General features: G+C 44.0%; 1 protein-coding gene across 2 annotated transcripts in view; it reads left to right on the forward strand.

The window, feature by feature from the left end:
- Window positions 1-12,383, forward strand: part of Slc16a9 (solute carrier family 16 member 9) — a 46,801-nt gene that overhangs the window by 4,834 nt on the left and 29,584 nt on the right. For both annotated transcript variants that reach the window (XM_029542392.1, XM_029542391.1), the window contains exon 2: window positions 7,774-8,006. In XM_029542392.1, the coding sequence (XP_029398252.1) occupies window positions 7,811-8,006 (196 nt within the window). In that variant the 5' untranslated portion in view covers window positions 7,774-7,810. The remainder of the gene's footprint in view (window positions 1-7,773; window positions 8,007-12,383) is intronic.

Here is a 12,383-nt window from a genome sequence, read left to right on the forward strand (position 1 = left end):
TTCTTCTTCTTCTTCTTCTTCTTCTTCTTCTTCTTCTTCTTCTTCTTCTTCTTCTTCGGTTTTTTCGAGACAGGGTTTCTCTGTGTAGCTCTGGCTCCTGGAACTTACTCTGTAGACCAGGCTGGCTTCAAACTCAGAAATCCGCCTGCCTCTGCCTCCCAAGTGCTGGGATCAAAGGCGTATGCCGCCACTGCCCAGCAGTATTTTCTTTGCTTGGCTCTGCAATGCCAGCTATGACAGTGGGGAGTGGCTGCTGTCTAAATGTCCCAGCAGGTCCTGGGCTTCAGGTACACCTGGCCACTGCCTAGAGCAAAGGTTCTCAACCTTCCTAATGCTGCGACCCTTTAATACAGTTCATCATGTTGTGGTGACAACCTCCCCCTCCCCGCCAGCCATAAAATTATTTTCATTGCTACTTCATAACTGTAGTTTTGCTGTTAGGGATCATAAAGTACATAAAGGATATGTAGGCTATCTGATATTCGACCCCTGTGAAAGGGTCTTTGGACCCCAAAGGGTCGCAGTGCACACGTTGGGAACCATTGGACTAGACCAAGAGGCTAATGCTTAGATAGACGCTGTCAGATTTGCCATCTTTATTCCCCTCCCCCTCCTTTTGAACCCTCCTTTTTTTTGTGGTCCTTTTCTACATTAAAACTTCCCCCAACTTGTACAGACAGACTGCTGTTGTGTGAAGAAGGTGAGGGGGTAAGGAGACAGGAATCAGGGTCTTTCTTGAGGGACCACAGCTCTCTGGAAAAGAATCATCTAGCAAGAAGTATCATTCAGTTTTTAATTCAAGGTTGTCAAAGAAGAGAAGCAGGTATTCTAAGCCAGCTTAGTGTTTATGTTTAGGGATTTGTTGTTGATGTTGTTGTTGTTGTATAGACACCAAATGATTCTTTGTGGACAAAAGGGTTAAACTATACTTTATTATTGAGTCCAAAAAAAAAAAAAAAAAAAAAAGGTATGTCTTCTATTCAGTCTGGTAGGAAAGACAGCTTGCTTCTGTGTATGTATGGTGTAAAATGTCAGGGAGGGAGGAGTCCAAAGGCAGCAGGACTAATATTTACTATTATTAAATAACAAGAACCCAGAGGACTACGGCTCTTCATGAGCCAGAGGACTATGGTGGGTGCAGGGTCTCAGCTAAGACTGGAATGGGCTTTGTTCTGAGGAAACATAGCTGCTGGGAATGGCTAGGCCTTGGAATTTACACTAGCCGCCGAGGCTGGCAGATAAGGTGGCGATAAATGGGATAGCTGATGCTAACACACTGACTCGAGTTTGAATATTGCCCTTGGGATGTGTGGTAACAACCTTGGTGTCCTTGAATAAGTTTTTGGCCTCCAGTTTGGTCTTCTGAGTTGCCTCTAAAATAAGTAAAGGATTAAAATGTCCATGTTCTTTTCCCATCCACGTTGCTGGGAGGTATGTGTGGGGGTGGGGTGGGGCGATGACAACTAATGTGTTTGACTCTAACAACATTTCACATCCAGTTTCGATTGTCTCTAGACCCGCCTTGGCCAGTAGGGTAATAATACTCTATCTTATTTCAGTTATTCATCATTTTAGTAACTACTGGTGCTTGTTCAACCTATAGTCATGAAGAGCCACCCAATTTTTATTATAGACTGAGAGTTTTGATCACTCAACTAAGGGACTAATCCATCCTGGGGCTAGCGAGATAGCCCAGTAATGAAGAACATGAAAAGAACCCAAGTTCGGTTCCCAGCACCCACTTTAGGTGGCTCGGAACTGCCTCTCTCTCTAGCTCCAAGGGGGTAGAAAGAAACCTCTGACCTCCCGGGCACCAGCAATCATGTGTGCACGTGTGTGTGTGTGTGTGTGTGCGCGCACACACACACACACACACACACACACACACACACACACACACAATTAAAAATAATAAAATAATTCCTTAAAAGAAAAAAAAAACTCCAGCCGACCCAACATTTGAACCTAAGCTTCCTGCCTGTCAGAGCCTGTCCTTTGAGCTAGGGCTTTGCATCCTTGGATGGCTCCTGCAGGGGAGGGGGAGCCCTCTCTTAGCATCCTTATCCCCACCAACCTGATTAACACTGTTCTACACACTCTGTTCTGGGGCATATTTCAGTGTCTATGTTCCCTCTAAAACTGTTATACAGAGGTGGGCGTGGTGGCTCACACCTCTAACACCAGCATGCAGGACGATGTGGGAAGGAGGGTTGTATTTTGGAAGCCAGCCCAACTCCACAGTGAAAAATCTCCCTTAAACAAACCAACACACCCTAGGACATGATGTTGTGCTTTAAAAGAAATTCTTAATCCTGAGCAGACGTGGGATACGAAGTCAGGAAAATGTTAGCAAACTCGACAGCCTTAAATATGAAGGTGAGAGTGGCCAGAGTTTCTGAGGGACTGGCGATCCCCAAAGCTCTCATTATTTCTAAGAATCTCCCTGTTTCTCTCTCTCTTATGTCACCTGTGCTATCTGGCCATCAAGGTGGGGAAAAAATCGTGTAGAACGGTAGATACTCTTTAGATTCGTTTAGTTACTTCGTAAAATACAGTGTTTATTTGCTGAGACATATAAGGAGAGTTTAAGTAGCTAGTGTACACTGTTGAGCTTTCAAATGTACTATGTTCCAAGGAGAAAGAAAACAGAAAACATCAGAGCTGGGCAGTGGTGGCGCATGCGAAGGTAGGAGGTAGACAAATCTCTTGAGTTCGAGGCCAGTCTGGTCTACAAGACAAATTCTAGGCAGACTGGTTTACACAGAGAAACCCTATCTCAAAAAACCTAGGGGAGAGAGGGAGAGAGGGAGAGAGGGAGAGGGAGAGGGAGAGGGAGAGAGAGACAGAAAGAGAGACAGAAAGAGCAAGAGAGAGACACAGAGACAGAGAGAGACAGAAAGAGGCAGAGAGAGACAGAGAAAGACAGAGAGACAGAGAAAAGGACAGAAACACACAAAGACGGAGACAGAGACAGCACAGAGACAGGGAAAGAGAGAGACAAGGAGAGACAGAGACACGATAGACAAAGAGACAGAGAGTCAGACACACAGAGAGGAGAGAGGAGACACCGTACCTGGTAACCCTGTCAGCATCTCCTTTGAGGCCTGCATGGTTTTGCTTTTCTCACCTCTGTGACAGATTCTTGGCGGACTGGTGCACAATTTGGGGTCATATCGAATGGGGACTTCAGATGTCAGACTGGGTTCTAAATAATCACATATAAGTTGTGTAAGCCTATGAAACAGAAGTTCAGTCTCACAGTGGACATCTTTGCCAGAATACTCCCCAGCCAAGCTCTAGGCTGGGCTACACGGAACAAATGTAGCAAGATCTCCGCAGCACAAAGAACATGGTGAGGGCAGGACCCAGAGCCGGGATCTTGCCGAATGAGTGTAGATCTGGGCGTGGCGGCTGCGTGTTTGCATTCTGTTAAACCTTTTGACTCCCAGTAGTTCACACATCCTGTTTGCTATCTTCTCTGATGTTGGACAGGACTTACGATAGGTGGCTATTAACTGGCTTGTTGAGCAAAGTCAATGGTTCCAGGTGAGGCAGACCCTGGATGAACAAAGAAGACTGCCGGGGGTGGGGTGGGGGGGCGGGGCGTGTGCCTGGGAGACATGAGTGCCCTTAGCATTTCATCCAGGCTCAGGGACTTATTAGGGAGTAGAAGAACCGGGAGAGAGATTCATCCAACCAAGGCCAGAGTTACTCAGGTCCAGCTAATTATTACATAAAAGTCAGGGCCAGAGTTTGACAGAGTTTCTGTTTTCTTTTTGGGGGGAGAGGAACCCTGAAATTCGGAATTTTACGGGTAGCCTTCCAGTTTTTGAAGCATTGGCAGTTCATTCAAATCCACCCAAAACAAGAACAAAAGTTCCCTCACTGAGCGGGTCAAACCAAACCATCTTGGGGCCAGATTTGGCCTTAGCATCGGCTATGTGTGATGCAGTGACCTTAGCCTGAGTCCACTGACTCATAGTTGGCCTCTTCCTTGTTAGAATGTCACTGCCCCTTTGGTGGCGATTTCTGGCAAGGGCTAGGCCGCTGCTCTGGTGTTCTCTCTGTTGCTGTGACCAAACACCACCCAAAAGCCACTTAGGGAAGGAAATGATTGATTTAGCTCACATTTCCAGGTGAAGGTCCATTACTGAGGAAAGCCATGGCAGATTTCGAACAGGAATGTGAAGCAGAAACAGTGCAGCTTGCTCTCTCTCTCTCTCTCTCTCTCTCTCTCTCTCTCTCTCTCTCTGAAATTTCCCTCTCCAGTGATTCCAGACTGTATCAAATTGACAGGTCATCAGATTCAACTTCAGACAGCTACCAAGCTTGAAGGTCAAAGGGCAGCTTTTTGCTTGTGACCCTGTTGTAGATCACAGCAGAGACTTCAGCCGCTAATGACTCCTGTTAATTGTTCCTTCCAGTGACATTTAGTCGGTTGAGTTCCAGGACCCAGAGGAGTTTCTCTGACCTGCTGCTCTGGGCTCCATCTCAGTGAGACATTGTAAACTGGCTTCCTCTTGGTCAACTCAAGATGCTTGGAACTCTCCGTTGCCTCTGTCCTGCAAGATTTGCCCAAACATGCTCTCTGTTCTCCCCCTCCCCACTCCCCTTTCCCCCTTTTCTTCCTTCCCTTCCTCTTCTCCTCCTCCTCCTTTTGAGATAGGACCTTACTCTATACGTCTAGCTGGCCCGAGACTCATGATGATCTGCCTACCCCTTCCTCCCAAGTGCTAGGATTAAAGGGGTGACATCGTGGTGCCAGCCCCTCGGTAAACTTAGAACAATCTGGGGAGTTCCTTGAATTTTGCTCTTGTGAGTTGAATCATAATAGAAGTTTAGATTGTTTTATAGTGCATTTATCTGAGTCCAAGAAGGGAAAGGAAAACAGAATTACGGGTTTCCTTAATGATTCCAAGGGGAATTGTGCAATGAACTTCTTTAACTGAACCGCATTTAAAAATTTTTTAAATTTTATCTATCTATCTATCTATCTATCTATCTATCTATCTATCTATCTATCTAATCTATCAGGACAGGGTCTCACTTTGCAGTCTTAGCTAGACTATCTATCTAAAAACAAGGCTGGCTTCAAACCCACTGAGCTCCACATAGCTCTACCTCCCAAGCACTGGGATTAAAGGCATGGGGCACCCTTTCTAGCTGCAGAGTGTTTTCAGAAATGGACTCTGGGATTGGAAAGGCTTGCATGAGCTCCCTGATTCATGTCAATGGCCTATTTTATAAACAAGTGGGCCTGGCTGTAGCTTGAACTTCAGGGCAGACATGGATGAAAAGAAGAACCCATTTGAACAAACAAAACGAGACCAGTGCATTCAGAGAGGCTGTAGACCTTATGTGCCTGAGCTGGCCTGGAGAGAACGTACAGAGGACTTGACACGACTGTACAAACCCACGGCTCTTATTCTGGAGCCATATACTAATAAGTCAGCCCTGACTTGCGCTTTAGAGAATATTGCAGCTGTCTCCATCAAATATGTAACTTTAGCATTTATTTGAATCTTATTTTTTAATTGACATGGTATTTTTTACATAGTATTCTGTGTGATAGTTAAATTCATGTGTATACAGTGTAACAGTAGAAAGTCAAATCAGGGTCATTAACGATTTCTACTGCATCCGATATTTATTATTATCATATGTCTGTTTCAGTTACCTTGAAATACTTAACGAAATGTTCCTAAATGCAGTTACACAGCCGGGCAGGGGTGGTGCACGCCTTTAATCCCAGCACTTGGGAGGCAGAGGCAGGCCGATTTCTGAGTTTGAGGCCAGCCTGGCCTATAGAGTGAGTTCCAGGACAGCCAGGGCTATATAGAGAAACCCTGTCTCGAAAAACAAAACAAAACAAAACAAAAATGAAATTACCCTACAATGCTAAACATTAGGATGAATCCTGCCTTGACTGGATTTTGGTAGCTATTGTCTAGCCTGTCTCCCTCTGGTCACCTTAGCTCCTGGCAGGGGCCTCTGCTGTGCCGGATACTCTGATGTGTTGAGCTTTTTAGCACTTCAGCAGGCAAAAGGTAGTTAAGCCATGAAGGAACATACAGGAAATCATTACAACTCTGTCCATCTCCTTCCTGTTGGTCCCGTTGAGGGACAGGATGATCCTCGTGTAAATTGGGGGATGATGATGGATCAGCGATCAGGTGTCAGTCAACACCACTAAAACTTGTCCACCAAGCCACAGTTAATAGCTTAATAGGCACTTCCTTTGCTAAAGATTTGCTATCCTGGACACTTACTGTGAGAAATTACCCTATTCTTGTCCTGTGTGTTGAAATACCACCCGAGGCAAGGTGGAAGGGTAGTCACTGACGAAAAGGTTTCTGTAGCTTTTAAGAGGGACACAGTCTTGACTCTTACCTTCCTGAAAATCCATGCCTGTACTTTCCCAAAGTGTTATAATTTGGGGATTTAAATGAAGTTGGCTCTCAATTGGCATTTGTCTTTACAGAGCCTGTCCATTCAATAAGATGTTTGGTTGTTCCTGCTCCAGGTCTGGGGAATTAAGACTGTGTTTTCCTTAAATGGGATTCTGAGCAGGAATTGTCAGGATAGGTCCTTAGAGAGGCTCGGGGGACAGATGGGGAGAGAATAATGTGTTTGCCAGAGAAGCACAAAGACCTGAATTCGATTCCAGCACCCACATAAATAAGGCAGGTTGGTGACCCGTGCTCATAATGCCATCGCTAAGGGCAGAATGGGAGGAGGCAGAGGAATCTGTGAGGCTCACCAGCCAGCCAGCTTGGCTTAAATGATCAATTCTAGGCCAGTGGAAGACTGTGCCTCCAAAAGATGAATTGGGGACTAGCAAGATAACAGGTAAAGGTGCTTGTCACCAAGGCTTACGACCCGAGTTCAACTCCCCGCAAACACATTGGAAGAAAAGAAAGGACTTACACGGATTGTCCCTCCGATGTCCACACATGTGCTGTGGGCATGCATGCAGGTGCACATACGGAGACACAAATGATAAAAAAAAAAAAAGAAAAGTAATAAAATAAAATAACAGACATAAAAGAGAATGAACATCTAAACTTTTTTTTTTTCAATTTTGAACCATTGCAAAAACCACTTTTTTTCTTAATCAGCACATAAATAGTGCAGGAGTAAGCAGATAGTCCCATGGTGAGCAGCTATGTATGATTTTAAAAGAGACTAGGGTCATGTGCAACCTCAAAGGCTGTTACAAGAAACAATAGAATGTCCAAATAGTGATTTTTGTCAAAAAATTTTTTATAAGAATGCATGCTCGCTTTTGCTTACTTGAATGTGAGTGTCTTAGTCAGGGTTTCTATTCCTGCACAAAACATTATGACCAGGAAGCAAGTTGGGGAGGAAAGGGTTTATTCAACTTACACTTCCACGTTACTGTTCATCACCAAAGGAAGTCAGGACTGGAACTCAAGCAGGTCAGGAAGCAGGAGCAGATGTGTGTGTGTGTGTGTGTGTGTGTGTGTGTGTGTGAGAGAGAGAGAGAGAGAGAGAGAGAGAGAGAGAGAGAGAGAGAGAGGTGAGTGCAGTGTCTGCAGAGTCCAGAAGAGGGCGTTATAACTCCTAAAGCTGTAACAGCAGCTGTGAGCCACCCAACATGGGTCCGAGCAACCAAATTGGGGTCTTCTGCAAGAACAACCAGTGCTCTTACCGGCTTGGCCATCTCTCCATCCCAGACAGAGGTATTTTTACCCGGAACTCTGTACCCACCACCCCCTAAAGGCATTTTTACTCTTTTCTGTTGTTTTCTAGAGCCTTCAGCGAGCCGCCGCATTGATTTTGTCTCACAATGGAATTTCAGAAGTCACCTGATGGCGGGTGGGGCTGGGTGATCGTGGGAGTCTCCTTCTTCACCCAGTTCCTCTCTTACGGATCCCCGTTAGCTGTTGGGGTCTTGTACGTAGAATGGCTGGATGCCTTCGGTGAAGGAAAAGGAAAAACAGCCTGGGTGGGATCGCTGGCGAGCGGAGTCGGCTTGCTTGCAAGTAAGTGGATATGTTTGTACGGTTTCTTACTCCTTGAGTGTTTAATTATGTTTGCCGTGTCATTAATATCGTACAGAGCATGGGGGGGGGGGCTTTTACACGTTTTAAGCATAGTGTGTATTTTCCTGCTTGCCTTTGAGACTACTCCAGGGTATGAGACACACTCTTCTGCCCTCTGTGGGCAACCACATACACATGTGAGCACACACACGCACACACACACACACACACACACACACACACACACTTGCACATAGTTAAATAAAGCAAATCTTTAAAAGGAAAAGTTGAACGTCAAACACAGGCTTCCAGCCTCTCTGACTCGGCACTGGGGTCAGTTCATACGCCCACCAATCACAGGAACCTCCTCAGAAAAATATCCCACAGCAAGGCATATCTCATGTGGTGACACTCTTTGGGCTTTTTACAGGGGTTATATGAAGATCTATTTTGATAAACAATTGTTTGTGGTGTGGTAGTGGTTGCTCTGCTTACAGGAAACAGGGAAGGATTTTTTTCTTATTAACCTTTTGACCATGAATATCATGTACCGCTTCAGTGTCTTGAGTCATGGTTTGAGTTCTGCAGTGATTTTAAAGACTTTCGCTCTGTCCTATGGCACTATTTAAGCACCAAGTGGGCTAAGTCAGGCATAGGAGGGTACACATAGGGTTTCTTCCTGTATACTAAGATAGGCATAGGTGGAATTGGTACACAGGGAGTCTTCCTGTGTACTATAAACTTAATCATGATTCCGGAGCAAAGCCCGATCTCTGCCCTCTGTCGGGACGTGGGGTGCCGTGATTCATAAGGTGTTTTTGAATTTTAAAATGGGTTTATGAAAGTCTGCTTAAAATAACCCCGAATTAGTCATTCCCTTTTAAAGATATGTCTGCCCCTTGGCTATTAAAGGGGTTGCTGTAGACAAAAGGCTGTGGTATCCAGTTGGTAAATCCAAAACAGGATACGTAGCTATGGGGGAAACCCGGCAGGCTCCTCTGACCTTCTTAGATAAGAAAGTAAGCATGATTAAACAAGTGGAGAAATCTTGATCTTGCAGAGTCAAGAGAAACAGGAAGTTTGCCCAGGATCTGTTTGAGTTTTTAAACAATTATTCCGAGGCTGGAGAGACAGCTCTGTGGTTCACAGTATTTGCTGCAATTAGAGACGCTTCCTACCAGTTAGGTGGTTCACAACTGCCTGTAATATCAATTCCTGAGGATCCAATGTCCTCTGGGCTCTGTGGGTACCTGCCTGCACACATATGGTGCAATACACACACTCAGGCAGGCACTCGTGCATGTGCACGCACACAAACACAACACACACACACACACACACACACACACAATTGTAAAATTAAAACAAGATTGCTTGTAAAATTGCCAAAGTGCAAGTGGCTAGTAACTGATACATTCATAAAGAGGTCTTAACTAAATTCATAAAGAGATTTGAACACATGGCTTTCTGGAGAACAACCTGGTATGGAGAGGAGTTGTTTTTTTGTTTTGTTTTGTTTTTTTGTTTTGTTTTGTTTTGTTTTACAGTGTGTTCCTTTATTTCATCATTTCTATTAGCAAATTCTTAAAGAGATCAGTGATTATTGGGGCTCCCAGAAAAGAGTCCAAGGATAATTGCAATGCTATGCCCCTTAGCACATGGTAGAAGAACAAGGCTTATACCAGAATTAGTTCAGGAGGGAGGATTGGTGGCTTTGGGATGTGGAGCATAGACACAGGTGTAGAAGCTGATGTTGGTGTCCCTTAAAGAATGACTCTGCCCCCCCAATATCTTCATGTGCCTAAGTCTACATCTCCATGTCCCTAGGCCAACATCTCCATGGCCCTAGGCCAACATCTCCATGTCCCTAGATCAACATCTCCATGTTCCTAGGCCAGCCACATTTGTCTCAAGGGTGAGGGTAAGCCATCTTCATTTTAGTAGGACTGTCTATATAATGTATCAACCCCAAAACAATATGAAATAAGAATCCTTCCTTAAGAATTACTAAGTGTTTCATGACAATGACAGAAGACCATGGCCCTAAAAACTGGGCCTTACTTATCTAGTCTAAGAAACCAGCCTGGTTTAGAAGAACTTGAGCTATGGACTTAAGTGGACCTCTGGGAAAAGTTGGACTCGTAAAGGGTGGTTGGAAGCCTTGTCACCCAGATGCAAAGTAGGTAATTCATCTTCATGTTTCCCCCCTTGGAACCATGGGATCGCTTTGACACATAATCAGATTTGACCTCTACTAATACCTACTTATGCCTGACCTTAGCGGTCCTTCAGGTCTGGGCTTCTGTGATGTTGGACCTGCCCTTCTACATTCCTTATGTGTTTAAGAATACCAAGAATTCTGGATGTGCTTGAATGCAGCGTTTTGATAACCTATGTCAATGTTCACATCTTAATAGGAACAACGCTGAGAAGGAGGAGTCACAGTAGGCTGGCTGGCCTTTGGAAAAGTTAAGCACCAACTATAATTGGATATTAGTTATCTGACCCAATTTTTTATTTTTCTTTCAAATGCTTATGTTTCTCAAGTATGAGGTCATTTAAAAAGAAAACACAGAAATGGCTATGAACTTCATTTTTTTTGTATAGGTAAATTTTTGACTAACAACTACATTGTTTGTGCAGAACAAATTACATCTCAAAGTGCTTCCAGGAAATCCCGAGTGTATCCTATCCGGAAGCCACTTTGGCGGTGTCAACTCATTTCCCACACATCTCTCTAACCTCCTTTGTTCTCGAGAGCAGCGATAATAAATGTTCTCATTAATGTTTAAGTGTAAGCTGAAGGGCTGTTACTGCACACTCTTCCAATACCATAAAAGTAAGGGGCTATCAAAGTAAAAGTGTATATGTGTTCTAAATGAGGCAGCTCCAAATTGCTGGCTTTTTAGATCAGTGAACTTTTCACTTCCAGCAAAGAAAAAAAAAAAAAAACAGAAAAAGAAAAACCTAAAATATATGGAATTAGAAACAGTAACAAAATTTGGATGAAAACCTGTACTCAAAGGTGCTTGGGATAGCCTGAGTCAAACTCAAGTCCTGGCTCAACCATACTTTAGGCAGGCAGCGTTGGGCAGGCTATGCATCTTCTTGGAGCCTGACACCAGCTACCAGATGAGGAGGCAATGGAACCTGTGGCTCAAAGCTCTTGAGGATGAGTATAAAAAAGGAAAGAGCTGAGAGCTTTTTAGTGAGGAACTCATTAAAAAGACATGGTGGAAGAGAGGGAGAGCAAACACCTCTGGAAGTGTGTGTCTGTGTGTGTGTGTGTGTGTGTGTGTGTGTGTGTGTGTGTCGGTGGGAATGTGTGTGTGTGTGTGTGTGTGTGTGTGTGTGTGTGAATGTGTGTCGGTGTGNATGTGTGTGTATATGTGTGTATGTGTATGTGTGTGTGAATGCGTGTGTGTGAATGTGTGTGTATATGTGTGTATGTGCGTGTATGTGTATGTGTGTGAATGTGTGTGTGTGAATGTGTCTGTGTGTGTGCGAATGTGTGTGTTTGAATGTGTGTGTGAATGTATGTGTGTGAATGTGTGTGTATGTATGTGAGTGTGTAAATGTGTGTATATGTATGTGTGTGTTTGTGTGTGAATGTGTATGTGTGTGTGTATGTACACAGTACTCACTGCAGAACCACACTGACTATCTATCTACCTGCCTGCTGCCTTTGTTCTGGGAAAATTAGCCTGCATATCTTTTGTTGCTGGAGAAGGCTGGGGAGATCTCAGATATAGAGAAGCCAGATAGAGACCTAGTGTTTCCAGGGTTTTGTTAGCATCAAGAAAGTATCAAGAAAGCATCTTGGGGAGGTTACATATTTATGATTTGTAATTTTTATATAATATTTACATATACTATAATTATATATTTTAATATAGATATTTATAATTATTAGTGTATATTATATATAATTATATATTTATATTATATAATATAAATATGTTATATTATATACACATTTTGAGACAGGTTCTCACTATGTAGCTCTGGCTGTACTAGAACTCATTGTATAGGCCAGGCTAGCCTTGAACTCACAGAGAGCTGATTGATATGCCTACTTCCAGAGTTCTGGGATTAAAGGTTTGGTTTTTCGAGACAGGGTTTCTCTGTGTAGCCCTGGCTGTCCTGGAACTCACTCTGTAGACCAGGCTGGCTTCGAACTCAGAAATTTGCCTGCCTCTGCCTCCTGAGTGCTAGGATTAAAGGCGTGCGTGCACCACCACGCCTGGCTCTGGGAAGTTTTATTACAGAATAGAAGTATACACTCAAGAGGCAGGGTGGGCTTCTTAGATAGCTGTGCCTTATAGCCTTCTCTCTTGCTAAATATCTCTCTCTCTCTCTCTCTCTCTCTCTCTCTCT

Source organism: Mus pahari, chromosome 9 (genome assembly GCF_900095145.1).
Source record: "Mus pahari chromosome 9, PAHARI_EIJ_v1.1, whole genome shotgun sequence".
In the NCBI taxonomy this organism is placed as follows: domain Eukaryota; kingdom Metazoa; phylum Chordata; class Mammalia; order Rodentia; family Muridae; genus Mus; species Mus pahari.